This window comes from Phallusia mammillata, chromosome 4 (genome assembly GCF_965637545.1).
Source record: "Phallusia mammillata chromosome 4, kaPhaMamm4.hap1.1, whole genome shotgun sequence".
Taxonomy (NCBI): Eukaryota; Metazoa; Chordata; class Ascidiacea; order Phlebobranchia; family Ascidiidae; genus Phallusia; species Phallusia mammillata.
Genome location: NC_137255.1, coordinates 10350557 through 10376298, shown reverse-complemented (window position 1 = coordinate 10376298; position 25742 = coordinate 10350557). Strand labels below are relative to the sequence as shown.

Genomic DNA, 25742 nt, shown 5'->3' with positions numbered 1-25742 from the left:
TTCACTTAGTTTATTTTATTCACTGTGTTCACTTAGTTTGTCATCTGCTTATTTATTCTTTTATTATTGCACTTGCTTTTCACTGTAACTTATTATTAATATATTAGTCGTTTTGTTTTATAATGTTTGTTTGTTTTGTTTAGCCATATTTATTTTCACGTTATTCCTTTCACTTCTTGATTTTCCACTTTTGTTTTCTTGTGTTCCATTTTCACCCCTTTTCACTTTAATATCTTTATTTGTACTTTTACACCGGTAACATTTCGAACGCATCCCCGCTTCAGTGATTTCTCGTGACGCGTTGTGATTGGTCACATTCCTAGAGGCATGTGACGTCGTTTCTCCTCGTGTTTGGTGAGGCAGTTCTCTCCTGGCCCCGGTGAAGTGTACGCGATTGTTTTTGGTGCTGCTGTGCTGCGCTGTGGTATTGTGTAACTTAACGTAACGTGATTGAACAGTACTTTTATTCATTATAATATATATTGTTTTGGCCAGTAGCGAAGTCACCGTTGTAACAATTGGTTTTAGCGATAAGCCGTTAGTGCAGGGTCTGGGACCGTTTTACGAATTAGGGAGGTAGCCTGGAGTGTTAGAATACAATCGGGATAGTTGGGAAGGTTTAGCGTTAAAGATCTCGCACCCAAACAACTTTCTCTAAATTTCGAGGTTACCAAAATAATTCCGTAACATATATAGATGCATTGCATTAACGAAAATCAACAAACAGGTGGTCACTATCAAAACTGGTGTTTGTCGTCCCTTTAAAGTTTGACAGGACTGCCTAAGGCTGCGTTCACACTCGGGCACCGCGGTAGGTTTTCGCTACTAGGAATGAAACTTTTTGGTAGTGTGAACGAAACGTCACCTCCCGAAACCTGGTACGGAAAGAGGTGGTTTCGCGACCAAACGTGGTGGTAAAACCCGTGTCTCAACGACGCAAGCCGCGAAACCGAAAACAGCGGTTTGTACGTTGGATTATAATAAGTGCTGTTATTTTTGATAACTGAAGTGTATGTTTGCGTGCCTAAAATGAGTGAACGAGGAATACTGTGGTCTGAAAAGAGGTCACAAAATTAATTAAACTTTGGAGTGCGTAGGAAGTTCTACTCATGATTTTAACGGCAAAGACCCATAAGGAATAGGTTTTCAGAAAATTGCATTGGGTCTACCCAGCAGCTAAGGTTGCACTTTCCCCAAAGAAAATCAAATAAAACTGGCGATAGTAGTGAGTTTTTTCAACAACATCAGGTTTGAAACCACACTTTTGTCTCATCGCGAAACCTGTCTTCAGACGTCAAAACCTGTCGTCCACACCAGGAAAAAACGCGATGCCTAGTCGCGAAAACCGTCTAGTGTGAACGACGTTTTTTGCTCAGTGTGAACGCGCGGACTATGAACACCTGGTACGAAACCACGTGACGGTGCCTATGTGTGAACGCAGCCTAAGGAGTGTTTCTGCCAAGAGCTTAGAAATTCAGCTTGTTGAGTGGAAGGGTCTAAAAATTAGTCACTTGACTTTCTGCTACAATCGGAGCAGAGGAACAACAGTACAAAAGTGCGCGGGTTCAAAAAATAGGACCATTATTGTTGGTCCGCCTAGAAATCAAATAAAAGGGGTACATACAACAAGGAGTTTGTTGGTCAAAAAAAGTATGTTGATCCAGAAGTGCTGTGCTTCATGTTGCGTAATAACTAATCAAATATAACTTATCCAAAGGCAAGCAATATAATTTTTACATTTTAGATTTGTTTTCGTATTCACGCTTGTGTTGCAACAACAAACAATAATAAAAGCGGAAACAAAAATAAAGTAGGAATATGGAACACTGAGTCTGTTGGTAAAATATGTTGGATTATATTACGACTGAAACAAACTCTCACTTTTCCGCTTACGTTTACACCCAATTGAAATAAGACTGCGTGATTCGTGTTCGGTAATGACTAAGCAAATACAATTTATCCAAAAGTAAGCATATTATTTTCAGCTTCTTTTGCACCAAACAGCCATAATAAATGCAAAAAAAAATTAAATTAAAAACATTTGCACATTGCTATCAACAAAGTACGTACGTTCATCGTTTTATGCGATTTCATTATTTCATTCCAGGTTGGATATTTTCACTTTGTTCTATCGGAAAAAATAACTACGGCCTTGCTAAACAACAAAAGAAATTAGCGATGATAGATTGTTGTCACGTTATACAAATTATGTCATTCATAGTTGAACTAATGAATTCAAAACAACTTTTACTAGGTCTTGAACGCAGATAAACAAATGTTTGATAGACACATTTCAGCTGTTGCTGTAAGCAAGCATAGTCTGAAAAACAATTCTTGCTTATCTAACAGTTTTATTACAAAGCAACAGATGGACAACAACTATGGTAGTTTATCCAGTACTTAACTGCGGCCTGTCGAGATTTACAATTTGCTTTTGTGAGATGTTTTAAATTGGCGATATTGAAAGCTCGGAAATTAGTTTCATACATTCAAAAAGTTCGGGTTCGGTCGAATTTAGAAAATGTTTAGACCCACCGAAACTTTCCTGCAGCACTAGTTTTAAACAAAAGTATGCTGCACTGGCAATTAGTTTATTTAAAAGCGTGATTCTGTGCGGCAAGACGCAGGATATAGAGTCAGTCAGTGGCGGCTCGTGCCTAAAATTTGTGGGGGTGCTGCTCAAAATTTTAGCCTTTATTGAACATATATAAGTTGGCAATATATAGAAAACCTACATTTATAGTTTTCTAGCCATTTTTTTGTGTAGAAAAACAAGTAATACAAATCTTAATCAGAAACTCCATTGTGACGTAATTTTTGTTACGCAATAATGTACACGAGTGTAAACAGCAGACGATATCATTTGTGTATTTTGTTTACTTGCACAGCGACGGCTTAACACCATAACATGCAGTAATAATGTGGAACAAAAACACATGACACAGACTCGAAACTAAGCGGTTGTAAATACGGTAAAACACAACAAGAATATAGAAAAATAGTAATGATTCGAAAAAGGTCGAAGTATTTCAGTTTGATAACATTTAAAAAAATGGTCATGTTTCATTTAAGTAACCTTATGGTCACAGTCATCGTTTTCAACATATTATATAACACTTCACAGATTATAATTGTCACACAAAAAACTAGCCATACAGCTGTTTATTGGTATCATAATTGACAAATTTAACAACCACTTTACATTTGTGTCAGAACTTGTTTATTTGAACATCTTTTTTTGAATTTTTGTGTACAGACTATTATTTGTCTTTCAGATTTTTAACTGCTATAATTGCTGCTTTATTTGCTGGCAAATAGCTTATAATTGCTTTTTTTAAGTGCAAAACTCCTTCAAGCTTTAAAATTTACAACACTCTCACTTAAATTTAAACCATATTATTAAACCTTGTGCTTCCTTTTCACAACCAAAATGAATCATAAAGTTATAGTTTGGGCATGATAATTGATAGCTTCTTCCTTGATTCCAAATGACAACTGAGAAACTGTTTTTATTTAGTAGTACTAGCACTGCAAGTGCAAGTCTTTTGGAAATAATTGTGTTCCTAACAAAGGTTTGCATCCAAACTGTTTTGCCTTTGAAGGACTCATGGAAACAGCAAAAAGGATTTTTCATCCTAGTAATTTCACTTGTCAAAACATCATCTAGATTATTTTCAAAGTAATCATAAACATCAGATCTACAGAAACATTTTCATTTCAGTAACTAGCTTTTCTTTGTCAACAATAGGATGTGCTTGGTGGTCACTGCTATCTTGTCTGTAGAATGTTCATTCTTAAGAAACACTTCCTGTGAAGCAATTTAGCAGCTACTGTTTAGACAAACAGTACATGTCCATTATATCAATACTCATCTTTTTCATCATGTCCACGTAAGGGAGTTTCAAAGTTTCCACAGAACAAAATGCAGTCTATTATTTTGGACAAAATTTCACGATTTTTTCCACTGTTTTGTTGTGTTCAATAATTGAAAGTCTATACGCCTCACTAAGTTTTTCCTTAATATTTACAGTTCCCAAAAGTGAAAGTGAAACATCATTGTCCACATGCTTCTTTGACTTCTCATGTTTTTCTGCTTTCTCACCTATTTTGGCTACATTTGTAAAACCATCTTTTGTCCAGCATTTTTCATCACCTCCAAACAGCAAAAATGGAAAACAGAACAGTGCATTTTTAACTTCACTACCACGAAGCCATTTTTTCTTTTGATACCATTCAGAATTAAAACTGCGTATATATTTCTTGTTGTGGCTCATTCCTGGCTGACAAAGTTGAATATCAGGCGTTGGACGCCCTTTTTTCTTTATACTTACCTTTTCAGCACTTGATAACTGCGAAATCTTAAGTTGCTGAAGCTCACTTTCAGTCACCGAATTAGAATCTTGAAAAGCTTAACTTGATTAATGATTAACCTTTCAATCAAAAACTGTAAAAATGATTAAAAAAGAATAACTGTCGTACTGTACTCATTGTCGAACCTGATGGTACACGTGATTTGCTTTGGCACACAATAAACGCGGAACAGACAACTACTTCCGGGTGCCCAGGTCACACGCTACGTGATTGGTGGAGCTGCGCGAGCCGCAGCACCCTGGCTCCTATTTCGCCCAGCATGTAGCTTTTCAAAGTGCGCATGCGCAGAACCGCAAAACGTCATGAAACGTCACGAAACGTCAGAAAACTGGAGCTGCAGTTCCAGCATAGATATACATCAGTGTTTCCCAAAAAAAATTTTTTTAATGAAAAAAGGTGATTAGGGCGGAAATTATGCTTATTATATATTGCTAAGGAATAAAAAAATAAAAATAATGAAAGTTATTTGTAATATTATGGTAGGTGTATTAAGTAAAAATATCTAGGGGGTGCTGCAGCTCCGCAGCACCCTAGCACGAGCCGCCCCTGGAGTCAGTTGAATGATTTCTTACATAAAGTGCACGGAAACAGATCAGAACAGTAGTAAGGGCCAAGCAAAGGGATGCGAATGGTTTAAACAGGCACCGGTTAGTTTTCCAAAAGCAAAACAACAACAGTGGTAATTTGATTTCAAACTGATTAGACAAAACGTGGCAAATAAGGTTAGATGGCATTTGGAATGCAAACAGTAGGCTACTCGACAATAGTCATACTGAAACAAATGCAAGTTATTAGGGTAACGATACCGTAAAAGGAGACAGAATTCACTGTCAATATCCAAGAATCAATACCAAATTTATTACCTGTACAGGCAAAAACAGATTTGACGTCCGACCACAGATAACAATCGCATTTTTTGCATTTTTAGTTGCATAAATAACAAATATTGTTTTCCAACAGTTTTATCATAAAAGACCGACGGAAAAGAACTTATCTGAAGTAGTTTAATTAGTATTTACACAATGATAAAAGTAATATACACGATTTGAGAGCTATATGAATATTAGTTAGTGCAACAAAATATTGTCGAAAAAGCGGTCTATAATAATTTACCATCAAACAACAAAAGTTTCGTTTAAAGATAAAACGAATTGTGAATTTTAAACGGAAATTTGGCCAATTTCGTGAAGAAAATTCCATCACTTGACAATAACATTAATAATGGCACATACATTTTAAAGAATGTCTGAGTAAGCAATCTAGACAGTTTATCCTGCTTATCGAAAAATACAGTTCACAAAGCCAATAAAACGTTATTTTAATGTTAAAAACATCAACATAACATTGAACAAAGAGATACATACACATTTATAGAGATTTTATACACCCGCCTTTGAATGTTGTATGACAAAATTCAATCATCACTAAACCTTTAGCAGCTAAGCTATTTATAAATACACTACTTGTATGTCAAGATATAGGTAGGATAAACGCTAGCATCCCGAAATATTACAAATATGGTGGGATTTGAAACATCATCAACCACGCTGTCATACAGCGATCCGTCACTCTGCGTTGGAATAACATTAGTATCACTTTTTCCTCGACAGTATTCCCCAGTCACAACTTCGACTAAAAACATGCTTCGTTGTCCTTGTGCGTTTGGTTTTGCAAAAGTTTCCGAGTACTTTGCGGTTGTTGCAAAGTAAACACCTTTTCCGTATACCGTTCCTGTATAAAGCAAAAAACTTAAATCAAAGGATTGGAACCTTACGTAGCAATTCAAATTTTACCATTTTTTCCTACATAGCTTCTATCGAAACCGTGTTGTGCAATTTTATCACATGATGTTCCGTCAGTTCCGTGAAAAAGTTGCTTTGTAACATTAGTAGTTTGCATTTTCTTTTCGATTTTGCCTTTCTGTGCCTGAAACTGTTTCCAGAGTGTCGGGTTCTGTATTCGATCCAGCTGAACGAAATTTTTTCCAAAACATTCAGTACAGTTTAAAAACAGTTTAAAAAGTTGATAGTATGTTGAACTTACTCGAACAACGGTATTGATTGATAGGGAAGATTTGAATTTTGGCAGAACAGTTTCATATTCCAAAGAGGTTGCTAAAACTTCTACACGCTTCCATTGCAGTTCTTCCATGTCATCCCACGTTGTCGGATAATCTAATTTATGAATCTTGTATAATTCAAGACGATCATATGAAAAACAATAAACGTTTTTTCAGACTTCAAATAAACAAACTCCAACATTTTATGTATGACAAAAATATGTTTAATTTTAGGCGGGAAAAGAATCCCATTTTTGTCAGTTTTTTTAAAACTTACTCTCCATAACTGATCTTATTAACTTCATTTGTTGATTTTCCGCAGTAATATCAGCCTTCATTTTCACGAAGTCAATCTGAAGCTGAACTTGATTGCCGCCAAATGACGAGGTAATTTCTGTTTTCTGCTCCTTTTTCTACAACATATTATTTAAGAACTCCGTGTTTTTTACCGCTGGGCCGCGGCACGTGTGCTGTTGGCAGATAACTGTTTTTAAAATTGCAAAGACTTTAAGTATCAGCAAATAATGCATCGGGCTTTGTAACCTTTTGCAGTATTTTTTAAACAAAAATTTTTTTGCACCCACTTCGAAGACTCAAGAGTCGTCGGTAATTACTATATCCAATGATTTAAATGGCAGTGATCGAGCTATTGAAAGACAGTATAAACTATAAGGCATACGGCAACATACGACTCGGCGCATTATTTGCTAATGATTTTTTGTTGGTAAAATAGGTAAAAATATACCACTTTCAGTGGTACACCAACTACATCAAGAAAACTTACAATAATAATAAAAATCTGCAATCAAACAATAATATTTGCGCTTTAAAAGTGCCGAATAACTAATATATTTTTAGGTAAAAATACAAAATCAAAATATTAGTTGATAGAACTTTATGAGAAGTTTAATATTTCGCCAAAACAACTCAGTTGTGTATAGATTATGATTATTTATCAAATTATCAAACCTCGTAAGCTTTTTCAAGGTAATGGTTTACTTCGAGAGGAAAATCCTTCGTCTTTGAATCTTGATGATCAACATATTTCCACGTCACGCACGTCGAGGTTTGCAACGCTTTTTCAAACTGGTGAATAATGTCATTGGCCTGGCTGTAAACTTCCAAGACTTTTGTGTTTTGACCCAGAAAAATCAGCTCGCTGCATAAAACCACTGATTAATTTCACAAAAGGTCTTAATCATAAAACAACTTACTCGCTGAACTTTTTTTCAACGAACACATTTTGCTTCATTGCAACTGATAACAACTCCTGTTCCTTTTCAATGGTCAGTTTCTCAATTGTTTCGTTTTTGATGTGTTTAACAATACTTAGTTCACCAACTGTCTCCTGCATCTCATAAAATGCCTTAAACAGAAAGGTTTTTGAAGTTAGTATACAGCTGTAACACCAAAACTTGAGAAAAAAGAAATTACTTCACAATCCCGATACGCGCCTGGTAACTTAGTCACATTTTCACTGGCACAAATCTTGGGGATAGGGGAAGGGGCAAATTAGGTTAAGGAAGATACCCACACATTTGACCACCAAATATTTTAATGAGCTTGAATTTTATGTTTTTATGTTTTAGACCAGACTGACTGGAGTGCACCATGGTCTAACACAGCGGTTCCCAAACTGGGGTCCGCGGTCCTTTAGGGGTCCGTGAGGCAATTTTGGGGGGGACCGCGAAGCGGTTGAAGTAATTCTATAATCTTATTTGGCGTCAGTTTGTGCCACTAAAAAGGTTTAAATCAAAGTAGAATTGACTGTCTCCATTGCCAAACAAAGGCCTTTGTTGAATGACAACTATCAAAAATGCAATTGTTCGCGCACAATTGTAATGTTTTTTGTCCTGTTTGCGATGTCACAAGCTGTCTTTGGATGATTGTTATGCGCAAATTTTGCATAACTAGCTAAATAGTGCAATCAACTTTCGTTTTTATGTAATATACATTTAGGCGTAAGGACCGCGAGCCCTCGAAATAATGGCAAAGGGACCGTTTTGAAAAAAATATGAAAAAGTTTGGGAACCACTGGTCTAACATGTATTCCAAGTGTACAAAAACTTGTAATGTGCAAAATTGTATTTGTGACGTCTTGATTTAATATTTTACATAAAAATCATTGGATGTGGTTCTTTTCGCAGTAGAAACTGAATTACGAGGTACAGCTTTTACTAAGTTGCTTGTCATATAATAAATGATAATGTTTTACATCGTTTTCATCTGTATTCCTGAATCACAATTAATTGTAACGGTAAATAGTTTTTTGACTTCGGTGTGCAAGTAAACGCCAGACGTTAAACAAGTAAACGTTACAGCGTGTATCATTTTTTTTTAAGTTGAAAAATGGGAAGAAATTGAACATATGATAAGCTTTTTAAGCAATAGTTGACTTTTTCCTTCATTAAAGACATCATGATACTTTTTCATTCGTGTGTTATTTCGACAAAATATGTTAAGGTACATTGAAGTTACACTGTGGGTGCCCCTCTTACCCTCAGGTGCCGGAGCCCGTGACTGCAATAGCTGCGACGATAGAAATGTGTTTCTCACAAAACTATTGACAAATGAACCAGCGCGCTGTGGTTGAAGTTAAAGCTCCTATAAAAAGTTTGAGTTGGGGTATAGCAATTTCCGTAGTTTTTTGACATCGAGTGCTCGAGCAAACTACGGGGAGGGGTTCAAACCAGGTAAGGTTCGGTTTTCCAACATAAAAACAAAACCCGAACCGAAAAATGTACAGTTTTAAAATCGGAATCGAACCTTAAAATATAACCCGCATGGAGCCTGAACCCAAAAGACAAGCAATTCGTCGACTACCTGGTTTAAATACCCCCGTTTCTAACCTTAACTTGCGACGTAGCTCATCAACAATTGTCCAATGTAAAGTTATCAATAAAAATTATATTAAGGTAAATGTCTCCAACCCTTATTTCCTATGAATTTTCGCCCCTGCACAATATAACTTATTTATTGTAATACCTTCATTATGTCATTTGCATTTTTTGAGTAAAATACAATACAAACGGGATCTTTAGTCGCTGAACTTTCTTTTGTTGACATGACTGATGTCGGGAGTGTTTTCATTGACGTGACTAACATGGGTCCAACAGGTGCTAAGTAAAAAAAAAACGATTAAGTGCATCAAAACAGTTTATTAAAAATAGCAACAAAATAAACAAAACTGAAATAAATAAATAAATATTTAGAAGTCTGCGAAACTTTAAGTTTAATAAGGTTCCGTCAATAGTCTACCAGGTGGACTGACCAGAACCCAAAGTGCCCAATTTGATTTAACAGAAAAGCTAAAAACTACTAAAACATTATTCATGGATAGACATAAATGTTGTACCATTTAAAGTTTAAATGGTACAACATGTTTTATTTTAAACCAAGCACATTTGCAACTCGCAAAGATATGTTTCCATTCACAGTAATACATATTTTCATATTGTCTATGAATGCCGTACCAACTAGACTGCCCAATGCAGCTTTTGCAGCGATTTTAAATATGCCAAACATCCCTGGACTCTGAGTAGGTGGGTTCGATGCATCTTCGTGAAATTCCGGCAACATGTTTCCATTCGAAACGTACACCTCGATTTTCCTCAAATTTTTGGGAATCGTTTTGTCAAAGTGATTGACAGCCCAAGAAAGACATTCACCTACAGTTATAATCCCACGGTAGTGTTACTTTTTTGTGTTACGGTGGTATAGGTTTATGAAGTTGCGCTAGGTTTTGTAATATATTGTGGATATCAGTGAATTATAAAACGCTTTATTAGTGGGTGATCGGTTTTTGTAGCACGTGGGAAGAGAGAGATACTGGATGTTGCTGATGAACCATGCGTTGATTCGTTTGTAGGTTTATTTAGTCTAGCACAGAAAATGTCTTGACTTTATTGTAAATGCATGAGAGGTAAGATGTTGACAAAAATATATTGCATACGGCGGGAAGAGTGTGTGACTGTTAGCTGGTTTTCCGTTCTAGAATATGTGGTAAGTAAAATTATTTGTCTCAAGCACCGACCTAAACAGGTTAACATCTGTCAATCTCAAACTCACGAGTTTTAACTTTATAATCGCCCTAAAATCCGTTTATTAGGTATACTATTTAAAGTATACATAACATTTAAACCATTTTTGACCCAAATGCACTAATCGCTCGTGGCAATATAGCAAGAGGCAACATCAAACATAGCGCATCGCAGATACCTATTACTGTTACCGCAAATTTTCTCCAACATAATTTTAAAACGAAGTAGGTGTTAATGGCCACTTTACTAACTACCATCAACTTTACAATGCATTCACTAGACAAAATAACGTCGCTAAACATATTAAATTGAGGTTTAGAGGACTTTTCAGTTGCGTCAAAAAACATACTTTTAGCGAATCACTATTCCGTAAATCTTAATGGAAGTCGAACCCACCTTTTTCATAATTATTGCAGTTTGCTTACAACAATTTTTTTCTAAACTATTCTTAAAGTTTCGGATTTTCAACCAGCTTACGACAATTTCTTTTTAAAAGTTTCGGATTTTCTACCGGTGACAAACGTCGCGTGTTTAACGCTATATTAAATGGTTGAATTTCTCTTTACGATCTTGCAACTCAACATTGAGGAGAAGGTAAAATATAACCTTTGGAGATGCGTCATTTACACCATTTTTTGTCTATGTCAGCAACATCACGCATGTATTTGAAGAAAACATCAAACACCTATATTGTTCCCTTAAAAACAGAAACGTTTATGTGCGAGGTGAGTGTTTGGGGCAAAGAATTTTATTTACCATATATTATTTCCTGCAAAGTCGTTAACAAGCATATACAATCCTCACCTTACGCAATCTGGGCCCTAAAGTAAGTTGCGGAGATACCAAACAAGCCTATAAATAGGATACGGTTGCACAATTACCTGTTCCAACAACAGGAACTGCCAGGTCTTTTACTCCAAGACGATCGGCTTCACGAAAACATTCAATTAACATGTTCTCAAGCTGACTTGTCCTTTTCCTTGTATTGAGATGAATAATGTATTTACACAAGTTTCCACCACTTGTTACTCGAATATTGGAAGTTTGAGAAATCGCTTTGGCAATCTTTTCCGCACCTAGACGAAAACACAGTTATGTTGTTTAACGCTCTTTAAGCAGCAAAAGGTTTTTAGATACTTTTAAATACGTTTTTAGATACTTTTTAAATAAGAACTGGAATAAGGTTTACGTTTGGGACGTATGCCAGATCCAGATCAGCAAAAAGCAGTCATTTATAAAAGGCAAGTAATTTCATGGTCGACCTAATAAACAAACCTGATAGATCGAATCGGTTTGTCGAGTTTACAATCGCTTTGCAGCTAGTTGCTGTGATATCACCTTTTTTAACAACAACTTGAACAGTTTTTCGGGCACAGTACGGTTTTGTTGCTGTTTGTGGACGCTGGTGGAAAATTTTGGTTTCAATTTCCTGAAACAAAAACTAAATTAGTTAAATCTTTCGCCCTCAAAACTACGTACATGTATGGTCAGTATTCGCAAAAGCACGTAACAGCTCATTCTGTTGTTGTTGTAGCTGCTGGTTGCTTGTTTTTGCATGAATGAAAACATTTTTGATATTTTTAAAAATCTGGACAAAACGTAGATTACCTTCAAGGTAATGTTGTCGCACTTGAAAAAAACAAAACAGACGTTTTGAAGTTTGGTTCCGTCGTGGCCTCGCACCACGTCACCAAATAACGCTACAACCTCATTAAAAGGATAACCGAAACCTCCAGTACCCAATGCGGGAAACGCAATTGATGCATGTCCAGCTTGTTCCGCCATATCGAGACATTTTAAAACCGCCTTTTTTAAAATTGTTAGGCCAGTGATAAGAGTATAGTCGTCCAACAAGACGTGATACACCTTCCTACAAGGGAGATTAAATCCAGGGGTTTCAATTACATCACCAAGTTGGGGTTTCGGTCGACTTGCTGCATGACAGGCCGCCTAAAATACAATATTTTGTGCATGGCCACAGAACTCATACAAGAACACATTTTTCCAATCTATAAATTTTAACACTAAGTGTAGGTGTTAGGCAAATAAATGATAAGTAAGTTAACTTTTGTTGTAAAAACTTAGTTATAGACATGCCAGAACCAGTGACCTGTAAGCCGTTTCCAGCTTGATGAAGTAATGCTTTTGATACCGTCGATCCTTCGCAGCTTGCAAAGTTTCCAGGCGATGTTGACGTTATAATAACGTCAGCCTGCAAAAAGTGATACTTTACTTGATGTATACTTGCATGATTTAAAGGAGTAAAATGTTTCTTTTTGTTTAAACAAGTTGTACATGCATTCGGCCATAAGGAAAACCGCAAATTTCTTGTGTTTAAAATGTATGAAGATAGTTGTACTTTGACCGTTGTTATATCTCCACCAACTACATTGACTTTCATTACACTTTCTTTTGTGCGTATGTTTCCAGAAATATTGACAAAACTTGCCTGCGGAGAAACGCGAATAAAGTTAATAAATCAAATTGCTTTTACTCAGTATAAAAACAAGACACATCACAAAAACATCACCGATTTCTTGAGTTCGTCCATGGGATCAATCACTTCGGTACACTGGTTCCTTTGTAATATCATTTTAACCAGATCCCTTCCTTGTTTGCTTAGAAAATACTCAGCCATTCCTGGTTGGTTAATGACAAAGTTTCCGATGCAAAAATTGCTGATGATGTCTAGATAAAATTAAATGTTTTAAAATTAAATTATAGAAAGGTAGAACTATGTGCAAAGAACAGCAGTCGATGTATTGTTAAATCTAATTTTTGAATGTCCATAATGGCGTAGTTTAATAATAGGGTCTCTTTTCGGGGTCCACTGAGGGCCTACTAAAGCTGTAAAGTCAAATAATACTAGAGTTACACCGCAATGTAATATTGTACAGATTGCTCGAACTTCAATTATATTGTACATCTATTAGAACTTAAACATGTTTTGCGTGTAATTACACGCTGATTAAGGCACTGGTGAAGCTGTAATCAAACTTTAAACCAGGGAGAGAACAGGCTCTATGGAAACAAATAATATTAGAATAAAAGGCATTGTACCGAATCCGCTGGTCCAAAGCAATCAAAAAATGGCAAGGAATAGGCCAAAAACATCTAGCCCGCAGTTGGATTCGAACACACGAGTCTTTTTGGGACTTCGGTTATAGCAACGGATTTAGGTTGCAGTTTCGGTCGTTTTTGGCAATGGTATAAATTGTTGGTTCTTAGTGTTTCTTTTAGCAATGGTATAAACATAAACCAATCAGGCAAAAATATCTTATTTAGTTTAGTATGAGATAACCTAATGTGGGAATATTTTTAAGAGCATTTTCTCCTGTCATAACCTAGATAAAAACAATAATACAATTGTGCTTGAATAATCGCCTTTCTGTTGCTTAAAAATGAATTAAAGGACCACTTTGTGACACGGATGACTCATTAACCTGTCAAGTTTGGCTAATGCAGAGTCGTCGGATCTTATATTACATAGATTGCAGAAATACTTCCAGCTCCTCGCGGTTTCTCTGAAATTGTTTGGCGGGCCCCAAAGGGACCACGGAACGTAGTTTGAGAACTGCTGGTATAAATAGAAATAAGTTTGACGGTATAAAAGAGAATAGGTAAAGACCGTGACGCCGTAACGCCGTTGTTTTTATCTAGTTTCATGGCTTGTGACTCTTAATCAGACATTTATGAAAAGAAAGCATTTACCATTATTGTCGCAGTTGATCCTTTTTACCAATAATTCTGAATCTGTCAATAGTGGCGTTCTGCCACCCATTTCAATACTGTCCAAAGTTGTTGTTTTTTTTCAATTTTCTGCGATTAAAAAGGAAAGTCACACAGTATACAAGGCTAATTCGGACCTTGGTTGGGGTTAATGCTCATGTGTAAAGTATTTTTTACCACCAGCATACTAGCAAATAGCCTAGCCCTATTAGAAGTTACATATAGGCTACGCTATATAATTTCCTAGCAAAAAGTATCACCATTTGACTAAATTAGTAACTAATTCCGCAGCTTTTATTATAAATAATGGTTTATTCTTACAACAAAACAGGTTAGCTGTATTTTTACAATATAACATAATTTATTATTTAACGAAGTAAATGTCAACACTGCCTGCTGAAACGTGTCAAACAAATTGCTGGGAAATATAGTTCCGCTTTGATGAGGGTGTTGAGAAAAGTCACACAGTGAAACCCTGGTGTGTATAATATTGGCGTAATATATCTATGATCATAAAACTATTCGTTTTAAAAATATCAAAACACGTCTGTTGAATTAAAACAGGCCAATTTAAACTGTATTTTATATGTTGCTTTTGGATTACGTCGACTCTAGTCTAATAGTAAAGACATGAAACAAATTAGATGTCGAGTTTTGTGTTTTTTGATTTGCCTTCCTTCGCATTTGACATGCTTTTTCAAACATGTTTGGTTTGTGATGGAAGATCGCAGGACCAATATAACTTTCGGCATAATTTTTTGTTCACGGAAGGAGGAAGGCGATCTGTTTAAAATGGAAAATATACGAACCCACATTACACAAAGTTTATTAAATACCGATAGTTGACGGCTGACGCAACGAGCATTGACGAAGATTTAAGTGTACAGTTCTCTTTTTGTGGCAATGCTAAATTTTAGGTTGAGGTTTAAGTATAAAAATAAAGATTAAACTGACCTAAAAATTTAGTTCCCAACTTTAAACTGCTAGTTTACAGTAAATAACCGTACTGTTTGCGCCACACATCATACTTAGCACACAGCAAGTTATATTTATTTTACTTTGACCTCATTCAAAAATAAGGGACATTGATTGACTGTATTATTGCTCGGGTTCGTTCTGTCGCATAATCTTTGTCCTGGAAGAATGTTAAACTTACCCAGGTTGAACATCAAGAGCATTGAGCCCTATTTGAGCCCCATTGACACTACCAAACCGACATGGTAAAATCCTGCTTATTTCTACAAACCCCAACTAAAAGATATAAAATCAGCAAACATCTGACATATGTAGGAGTTATGGCGTCGGCGTGTCGCCACGTGAAACGTATGTCAAGAATACTATAGTAACGTATATATACGTTAAACAGATACGAAAATCGGTTTGCCATATGTTGGTGTAGCTACCCTCTTTTCACAGGTAAAGTTCGACACATCGCAGGGCAGCAATAGGATGGCGCGTTTGCAAGATTGACTGAAGACAGACAACCTAAAGAGTTGTTTTCAAACAACAACCTATTGAATGATGTTACGTACGGTGTAACGTTAATTGAAGCGTAAACTTGTAGAAATTGTCGAAAAAATGACAAAACAGTTATCAATGAACAATTAATCTTAATATGGTGTAAGTAACGTAATTTTTCCTTATAACACCTTTACCTTCCACTCAACATTTATAATTTTATATTCTCACTGTCGAACCTCAACTTTACTCAGGATGTAAGGTTAGCCTATCGAACAGTTGAACTTAACCCCGAGAGCTCAGTGGGGATTTGCAGAATACATTAAACATGTGCACTCGTATTGGTCTGTGTAGCCTTAGTTTTAGTAAGCTCCTGTGCACAGACGGTGCTTTCAAAGCGCTGTGACAGTTGTGGTCATGTGTGTAAATTGTATCAGAAATGTCACGCCGTTTACACAGGTTGTGGGTATCCCGTGAAATTTACAGATCCAGACGCAAACGCAACTTACTAACACGCCACATGACTCTATGTTCTGTATTGTAGAATTTGTAGCTCTCCCGTGATATTACGCTTTTATCACGGAAAGTCGTTTACAAATACCCCGCAAATGTAGGGCTTGTTTCCCGCTGCATGCGCAAGGTTAAACTTCTGTATTATTTTTATATTCAACGTTTCGTATGAGAAACAAACTCTTAATTGAAGTACAGTTCGGCCGCCGTGAACTTAGCCACACTCATTTTGCGCATTACTGCTCAATAGGCCTGGCATTGGACAAATAGCCCGCCCGGTAGAGCACTAACACCATACGTTTCGCCTGATCCGAAAGTGCTTAATTTTCAAAACGGTATATCTCAAAAAATGCTAACGGTTAGGGCTATTAGGGTTGGGGTAAGGTATTAGCACTTAAAATTCAATAAAACTAATCCAAAAAATTAGTTAGTAATGGGGTCACGTCTAAAAGTTTTTATACTTGTAAGAGACGCGACAAGTCTGGATAAAGTGGGCCCGCAGTTTTTCAATTGCATGAAGTGCCGGGCCAAGCGGGCCAAGTGATCCAAGTGGGCCCGCAGTTTTAGACGTGACCGCAAATATATTGCAGTTTGGAGTGTACAGTGTAGCATCACAGTTTAGAGTGAGCAACCATTAATATTGATCGTAAAAAATTAACGTGAAGTAACTAACGCCCCCAGGGCAAACAGTGGAAAAAAGGCTCCAGCAAACACACAAAACATCGCATATCTTCAGTTCTAGTACAGGTAGAAAGGTGAAATTTCACACCTGTACTAAGTCGAACATGCAGAATTTAAAAATGCAAGAAAATTTTTTTTGCCACAAAATTAAAAAAATTTGGGCCGATTTTGGGCCGAAATATCCCGATTTTGGTAACTTAAACTAAAACGGGAAAAATCAGTTATTCCAAAATGTAATTTGGTAGTAATAACATTTAATCGGTTATCAATTTTTACCATTACGTCTTTTTAAGTAGATATTTTTTCTGTGCAAAGTAATGACCCTTATTTGCATATCCTGCAAGTTTCATTCAAATCCGTTGGGATTTGACCCCAAAATTTGAGCGCCAAACCTAAACTGCCACGTTTTTACGTCATAAAATTTTTCAACTAAATTGCATTTTTTTAACCAGCCGCCCCGAAATTTGGCGCATATCACTTAGATCTTCAGGAACGTAAAGGTTATCCCAAAAAAATGAGCAGTACTTGATTTTTCCCGTTTTAGTTTAAGTTACCAAAAATTTTTTTTTTGCATTTTTAAATTCTGCATGTTCGACTTAGTACAGGTGTGAAATTTCACCTTTCTACCTGTACTAGAACTGAAGATATGCGATGTTTTGTGTGTTTGCTGGAGCCTTTTTTCCACTGTTTGCCCTGGGGGCGTTGGTCCTGAAGTAGTTATATATGTCTGTAAAACAGTATCGAAAATGCTACCCCAGTAAGTTTTTCCATTATCCTCCTTACGCATGTTTTTTTTCTATGAATGTCCTACAAAGCTGTGAATGCCTGTCATTGCCACTGCCAATGTTTCCTTACCATTCACACTGTTATCATATAAACCAGGATTTTTGTCAGGAATGTTTTATTTTTCTCAATACTGGAGTGTTTTTTCTACTTTCAATTGCAAAACATTTTACAAAGAGTCTTATTCCTTCTTTCTGTTCAGTACCTCTTAGTTTCAACGTTTATTTGTTTTCAGGTCTTATTGTTATCAATAACTTAAAAGAAAAACAAAGTTTTTTGTCATAACTGTTTTGTTTTGCTTGGATACTACCACAGTGATTTTTATCTTCAATTACCTTTGCAACGATCATTTTGCACTGAGTGTTATTCCTTCTTTCTCTTTAGTTTAAATGTTCATTTGGTTTCAGTATTGCTATTAATAACTTAGTGCAAATTAAATGATCGTTGCAAAGGTAATTGAAGGTAAAAATCTTATTGTTATTAATATCTTAAAAAGTAGGAACAGGAACCGGAGTATTATCAGGAGTCTGAGTCTGATTTTAGGTCTTTCAATAGGAGCAGGATTGGAGTCAGAGTTAATTTTTACGGAGTCGGAGTCTAAAAATTTTGACTCCGTACACCTCTGGTCAGTAGCTCTACCTTTCTTTGGATCAGGCGAAACGTATGGTGTTAGTAGCTCTACCTAGCCCAATCACCAACGTCTGTTTTGCATTCTGCAAATTAGTTAACCATTTTACTTCGTCTGGCCACGTGTGTTATCTTTATCTGAGAATATGACGTGATTAGACCACGGAGTGTGACATAACCGTTCCCTTCTCTTCGACTAACCGTTTAAACCGTCTGTGTGTAATTAATCTTTCAACTTTGGGTTGATCCATCAAACTATAGGTCGTATTCCTGTTTTAAATTTCCCTTACGTCTCTTTGTATTTCTGCTATACAACACGCCCCCTTTTTCCGCAGCACGTGCGCTAATAACCCCCACCCCAATAAACCCTGGTACAAGATCCTTTCACATAACGATCTTTACCTGTTCATTTGTTATTTCTCCTCTAATGGGCAATAACAGTCCAATCAGTGGGTGATCAAAATATTACAACGCTAAAGACCAAATAGCTCGAGCTCAGGCTCGATTAGGTTGTGCAAGTATTGGCCTTGAGACAAAGCAAGATCAAAAATTACAACACCTAGTTTTGTTTCGACGTGTCTACTGTTGGTTAATACATTATGCAAGTCCATTGGGGTGGGTACCGAAAGCCACAATTTTGACTTTTTTGCGTTTTTGCAATTTCTCCCTAAGCTTCACTAACTTCTCGTAGTATATAAAATATTTATTTTCAACACTCTTTCCACGAAACAACCATAATTTGCTTCAAAACAATGAGCAAACTGAGAAATGTATCTCTAAGGTGACATAAAAATAATAAAGTTTATGTATTTATACAACATAAAAGTATGGCAACAAACCTCATTTTAAAACCAGGACAAACTCGAATAACATCTAATACTTTTATTTTTTTACCATTCATCTTACCTCAAGTTTCTACATGATTATTCTGCTCTATGTTGGATGACAAAAGAAAATGAAGGTCAAAAAATAACTGGTCCTAAATTTACTTTAAAATACTTTTAGATTTCTTCAAGTCGTAATATTTTTTGCACAGTGCACAACAAACAAATGTTACATTTGGGATAAAATGTTGACAATGCTTTGTCAGCTAACTTATAAGAAACTAAAACCACAATGGTTTGTAAAAGTGCAAATAAAACACAGAATCCACAAAATGTGGGCAAGCCAAGCTTTAACGTTACATAAACAATCAAAATGGCCTGTTGGAAGATGCCAACGTATACACCATCACAAACCGCATCAAAATAAGACAGCCTGACTTTTTTACAAAATATTTTTGAAAAGTGATCCAAATAATTAGCAAACTCATTATTTTGCCAAGATTTCAAAACCTGTATGACTTTCCAGTTGCAACAAAGGCGAAGTAGCATTTAACTCCTTTAAAGCTTGATGGGTGATGAGGGTGGCCCTGATTTAACACCTTGTAGGTAAGAACAAATAGCAGATTGAAGCAGAGCTGCACGTTTAGCCTCATCTTCACGTGCAATTGCAGCATTACTTTCCATGGTGCGTATAATACCTGACAACCTTTCAATTGTCTTTTCTCTTTCCCCAATGGTCTCCCTGTTGGCAGCAGCTTGTTCTGCTAATCTTGTTTCAAGGCAAACTACTTTCTCACGAAGATTGCCCATTTTCGATGTTTCCTCCTCAAAGTAAGTGATCCTAAAGAAACACAAATACAAACATTATGTTGTTTCATAATTGGAAGTTATTTTTATTGATAAGGCATTCCTAAAACTTAATTCCTTATTAAGCACATAACTTAAAAGCACATCCAAAAACATTTTTTAGATTTATCAACCAAATACAAGAATAATTGTTCTTTTAACTATCAAAGACAAAAGTTAAGATGTAATAATTATAAGCCCCTGAATAAGAACACCAACCTCTTTTCAAAATCCTTTTTCACTTTGGCGATTTTGTCATCTGTCTCATCATCTTTATTACTGAGAACTTTCTGCAACCCATCAATTGTTCTCCGCATTCCCTCAAGTTGTGCATCTGATGCTGTTTTGTTGGCTTGTGTTTCAGACAGTTCCAAGGAGAGGTTGGAAACACGTTTCTGAAGATCAGCTTTGTCAGAAGTCATGCTTCTCATTTTCTCTTGAAGTTGATCAGTTTGAAACTGAAATGCATTAGATACAAAGTTAGGCAACATTCTACCAGTTCAATTTAAACAGTTGCACCAACACAACTACAATGTTTTTAACCTGGCAAATTAAATTTTAAGGCTAAAATATTTTCAAAAAAAAACAAAAAACATTTTAAGCAGTCCAGCATGCAACACATGCTTTTAGAGCTACTGTACCTTTTCTTCGTCTTTAAGTTGTTTTCTTAAGAGTCTAATTGAGTCATCATGATCAAGTCTTTCTTGGGCAAATTTGGCCTTTAACTCTGCAATTTCATTCTCTAGTGTATCCTTCGAGAGTTTTGTCCGTTCCACTTTATCATCAGCTTGCTTTAGGGAGGAAGCCATGTCAGAATGCAACTTCATTTTTTCTTGGTTGTTGATGTCTTCCATCTCTTTTAATTCCATGTGCAGTCGCCGTCTTTCTGTTGCTAGTCTTTCATCAGCTGCTGCCAATGCAATTCTATAGCAAATATATTCTTATGAAAAAAACATCATTTACACAACAACTTTTAATATTTTTTTGATAATTTATTGATCTTGTCAGTGGACCTGTGGTAACTTCAAATATAAAACTTAATTATATTTACTGTGGTAACATCAAATATAGAACCTAAATAAAACGGTTTGAGTCACAAAAAAGCTAAACTGAGGCAAATAGCGTATTAACAACTCAACAAACCAACCTAAACAATAATTTTGTCAGTACACAGTACAATTTAAAATGAAGAGTTTGTAATGAAGGTTTTTTTGTTGCTTCTTCAAAACAGAATGCTTCATATCGGAAATTATACAATTGATGTACAGATCATTTTTAACATTTTGGTTTAATTTCGCCCACACAAGCAAACCAACATTAAGAGTTTGCATGTAAGATTGGTGGTAAACAATGAAGATTAGGGCAGTGCAGAGTGCTACAAATAATTGTGGTTGTGGACACATAACAAATAGCAAGGTTTTATAGTTCACAAAGCAAATACTTACCGATGCTCAGATTTTGCCTGAGTGATAGTTTCTTTCAGCAGAAGAATTTGATCATTTTGAAATTTACACTTCCTTTCCAGGTCAATTATTTTTCCCTCTGCAGCTGATAAGTTGTCCTGAGTTTGCTCCAAGCTTTGTTGCAGCAATTCCTATTTGCACAAAATAATCAAGTTGACGGTTTACTGTCATTATTTTATCTTATGCTTAGACATCCAATTAAATGGTAAAATATAAAAATGGTAAAAAAAATTGTTATGAAGTCAAACATTAGGTAGAATGTAATTAACAATGAGACCTTTTCTTTTTTATGGTCTTCTCTTTCCCGACTGATTTGTGTATCATATGACTTCACCAACTCTTGGTTGTCCTTTCGACAAAGTTCAAGCAGTGCATTCTGGTCTGCACTCTTCTGATTACTAATAGTCAATGAAGCTTCACACATGTCAAGTTTGGCTCTGAAATGGGTAAAGGGTAAATTTTACTACAAACAGACTAGAAATAAACATATTTGATTGCAAGGTGTCACAAATATTCTAGACCGCCCCATGACAATATCCTGCGACCCAGTTACAGCGCATCACGGACAATTCTGTACGTCTAGAGTCCATCGTTGCTGCAGGCGCTATTGTGTTGTCATTGTCCTAGTGTGCCAGTTTTATCGCCGCTGCCCGTTGTAGTGTTCATTGTATTATCTATAGGAAATAGTCACTGCCAGTTAATGTCTCTTCCCCCGATCATTGTAACGAATTATATATAAGCGCCCCAATCTAACAAGATAAAATAGAATGGAATAGAGATAACTGTGAAGTAGTGCTGGTTTGTCGTTATTGTTGTTTTGATTACGTGTGGTTGGACATGAGTAAATGTAAAAGGGAAGGTTTGCTGCCGATCAGAGTACACATGCGTTAGCTGTTAAGGAACTTCCGATGGTCAGTCCCAATCTTTCACGTACCCGTGAAGATGGGAACGTGACACAAGGCAAGTAGAAAAGTAGAAGTAAACCGTGTTAAATAAATCTTGGAATGGTACTGCATTCTTGCTTCAGTAGTTCAAAACTTCTTTTTTTTCAAAACCCAATCTGATCATTATTTTTCCAAACCCAAATCTGATAAGTATTGTCATTTAAAGAGTGGTGTTATTAACTACCTTAAAGCATTTAAAGCAGCTTTTCTTTCTTCGAGTGCTTGCTGCAGATGAGATATTTTGTTTGCACTGTCCTTGTTTGTGGCATCAAGTTGCGATCTTGTCATTTCAATATCATCCATAAAGTTGATCATCTGCTTTTTTTTCTCAGATTTTAGGAATTCAATCTCCCTGTAAACAACATAAAAATTTAGCCAAGTGGCAGAACAAGCTACAAATTGGTATTGAATAAAAAATACCAGCAAAACACCAAAATAAGAAACAGCAAGCATCTAACAGTGCAATAAACAATAATTGTAAGGGAAAAAGTACACAAAACCCACATAAACAGTTTAACAGCATATTTTTGTACAGCTCAGTAAAAACTTTAATACATATAATCAAAAAGCTTTAATGCAATAAATGGAAACTAATGTAAGGATGAGGCAGCTTAATCTGCTTTTCATGTTTATTTACATTCATGTCATCATGTATAGTTAAATGGGGTAAAAAAAAAACAATACCCTCACAGCTAAACCTTAAAACAAATTTGCAATACTTTCTTTTCCACAAGATGTATTTATTCTGTGCCTAAACAACAAGCCATTAACCATTCTCAGATTTTGTTTTTAGGCAATGTTCTGCTGGTTGAAACAACAGTAGTAAAATTCGTATGTTAAAAAGTCTTCAACAACCTTCAGAAACTTTCCTGCAGATTTTTTATTACAAGTTTGGTGTCAATGACCTTTGTTTTGTGTTGTGTCATAACTATGACCATTAAACAAAAAAGACTCCACTTGGCTAGCTTCTATATTTTTTCAGATATCTTGTTGTTCTTTTTTACCCCAAACGGTTCTATAGGAATGGGGTAATAAAACAAATCTATTTTTTGCACTCCCAATTTTTTTGGCCCAAAATTTTTTATTTGTCACCTGGAAGTTTAGAAGATAAAAAAGTAAGCCTATAAAACATGTACTTAAACCAAAGCTGTACAAAATTGCTTTGTGGACCTAGTTTTGAAGATAGTTTTTACCAAAAAGTATACCTGCATTGCTGAAAGTACAAATTTGGGTCCAGGCCTTATGAAAAATGCCAAAAAGTAAGAAAAAGGGGGGAATCAATTCATTTTGAGGTAATTCAATCAGTTTTGGACAGAAAATGAAACTTTATTTCAAGAAGTTTGTGGGTTACATGGCAGGCCGGCAAGTGGGTGAGCTCTATTAAAACCTTGTTGCATACCAATAAAAGCCTGGTAAATAAAAAAATACCAAATCAAAGGCAGTAAAAGCAGTACAATAAAGGTATAAAGCTATGGAATGTTTAATTAGTTTACAAACAGTTTGCTAACAGTTGTAAGTTTGGTTTGCAAAATTTCGAAAACAAAGAAATTTATGCTTGTGTTTTTGGCTTATTCATTGTAACAAATGTATTAATGAAATTTATGTCTTATCTTTGACTTTAAGATGGTTCATTAAGTTCATATAATTCAATTAAAGTTCCAACTGCCACCTAATTTTTTTTAAATGGTCCTAATGTCCACTTGTTTTTTTTACCCCGGCATTGTTTTTTTTTTGTACCTTTTTCAGGTTAAAAAAAACAATAGTTTTCGTCAAATATTTTTTTTTTGTTTTTTAGTAAAATCAAAAACTTATCACATAACTATAAAAGTAGCCCTACCAGCTTTGTTAGGAAGAAAAACTGACCTTTTGTTGATAACATTTACACTTTGCAACAAAAACAAAGTATAAAGAGGGTTTGTGTTATGTATTGTTATTCTGTAATCCAAAACAACCATACTATATAATGGAGTTTTAAAAGGTTTTGACTGATGGATATTTCCAACATCTTGTAACTCTTTATTTTAAGCTTAGATGCACTCACTGATTTAATGTCTTTGTCTTGTTTAGGGTGGAGGTGGTCAGCTGAGCTCGGTCATCATTGCACAATGTTGAAGTCTCAATGGCACTTACAATATCTTTCGGAATGTTGTTTCCAGTAATGCGAATCTGTGTAAGAATTTGTAGAAATAACTATTTAACAAACATTTCTGACTGGTATTATTTACTTATTATTTTACAAATTGTCTTGTTTAGACATGCAAATTTAAGAAACATAAATTGCATGGTGGACATGAAATATCATTGATTATGTCAAATATTTTGTACTAAAAATAAATTTTTATAATCTCCAGAATTTTACAACGTTTGGCAGTCAACTGTACCTCATTCACAGAGCGATTTTTTTGCAATGAATCGGCCAAAGCACGTCCACCAACCAATCCAGCATTATTCCAACCAAGATCAAGTTTTCGTAACGTGGAATTATTACGGATTGCCAATGCCAACTCTTGGGCAGCAGCATGGTCTATTTGATTATTTCTCAAATCCAGTTTCTGCAGTGATGTATTTGCTGCAAGGCCATCACAAAAAGCTGCAAATGACACTTCCCAAATTCCCAGAGCATTCCACTCAAGAGCCAAGCTTTCAATGGTGTGGTTGTTCTGCAAGATATTTTTTTATTAAATCATGTTTAATATCAGGTTTCTTAAAAGAAGTTACCTAAAATATGAGTTTTATTTGTGGAATATATATAAACTTAACTTTCAGGTTTGTTGGCTGCAACTAAGAGTTTGTTGCAGGTTTAACACAACACAGAATGTAAAAAACAATAAACCACACAAACATTTTGGATGATATAAGTAGAAAGTTACAAAAAATTACATAATTTTTTTGGTCATTTACCACTATGTAAAAGTGTATTGAAAATGGTTGGCAAAGCAGCAGTTGTCTATAATGAGTAAGCCGTTTTTTGGGGGGTTAAATATAATTTACAGGCAGATAAAGCACCTTGAGAAAGTTACCCAGTGCCTCTGCTCCCATTCGTCGAAGATTGTTTCCTCGCAAATCCAACTCTTTAACCACCGTATTTTTTGCTAATCCAGACAAAAGCTGTTTGGTGCATTCCTCACTGAGCATGCAATCTGACAAAATGATTGCAATGACTGGCAAATCATATGCAAATAACTTGCTTAAAACTGCGCAAGTTGAAAGCTCCAGTGTGTGGTTGGAAAGATCCAAAACTCCATTGTCAAGAGTTTGCTTTTCCAAACGTGCCAGTATTGAATCTTGTGGATCAATAGAATTTTCCTTGCATAACCTCAAATAAAGTGAACGAAACTCTTCCATTCTTTACCATTTACTGAAACTAAGTTTATACCTTTTATATAAAAATAAATTGTACATGTATT

General features: G+C 35.6%; 2 protein-coding genes across 2 annotated transcripts; both read right to left on the bottom strand.

Annotated features, from left to right (window-relative positions):
• Positions 1–5830: 5830 nt before the first annotated feature.
• On the bottom strand, positions 5831–14251 carry LOC145223444 (protein mono-ADP-ribosyltransferase PARP14-like). The gene is made up of 15 exons (XM_080089869.1): positions 14182–14251; positions 13001–13158; positions 12830–12919; positions 12581–12682; positions 12178–12420; positions 11746–11899; positions 11352–11546; positions 9904–10098; positions 9416–9549; positions 7645–7796; positions 7400–7589; positions 6708–6843; positions 6415–6545; positions 6165–6339; positions 5831–6102 (listed from the first exon to the last, which is right to left on the bottom strand). Exons 1-15 carry the CDS (start codon positions 14249–14251, stop codon positions 5831–5833), a joined length of 2397 nt encoding a protein of 798 aa, XP_079945995.1.
• Positions 14252–18946: 4695 nt separating this feature from the next.
• LOC145223840 (leucine-rich repeat-containing protein 45-like) lies at positions 18947–25741 on the bottom strand. Its single transcript, XM_080090237.1, has 9 exons — positions 25342–25741; positions 24717–24995; positions 24377–24501; positions 22520–22687; positions 21669–21828; positions 21374–21522; positions 20570–20852; positions 20148–20386; positions 18947–19923 (listed from the first exon to the last, which is right to left on the bottom strand). Exons 1-9 carry the CDS (start codon positions 25678–25680, stop codon positions 19641–19643), a joined length of 2025 nt encoding a protein of 674 aa, XP_079946363.1. The 5' UTR covers positions 25681–25741; the 3' UTR covers positions 18947–19640.
• Position 25742: the final 1 nt, after the last annotated feature.

Bases quoted from the DNA above. Each gene is read 5' to 3' on its own strand.
- LOC145223840 (XM_080090237.1), bottom strand. From the start codon at position 25,680: ATGGAAGAGTTTCGTTCACTTTATTTGAGGTTATGCAAGGAAAATTCT. The intron at 24,502-24,716 runs GTACAGTTGACT...ATTCTTACACAG, and splicing joins AAAATCGCTCTGTGAATGAG to ATTCGCATTACTGGAAACAA. The intron at 19,924-20,147 runs GTTGGTGTTCTT...GTGTTTCTTTAG, and splicing joins AAAAAGGATTTTGAAAAGAG to GATCACTTACTTTGAGGAGG.
- LOC145223444 (XM_080089869.1), bottom strand. From the start codon at position 14,251: ATGGGTGGCAGAACGCCACTATTGACAGATTCAGAATTATTGGTAAAA. The intron at 12,421-12,580 runs GTCACTGGTTCT...ATTGTATTTTAG, and splicing joins AAGCTGGAAACGGCTTACAG to GCGGCCTGTCATGCAGCAAG. The intron at 11,900-12,177 runs GTTGTAGCGTTA...TTTTTGTTTCAG, and splicing joins TCGGTTATCCTTTTAATGAG to GAAATTGAAACCAAAATTTT.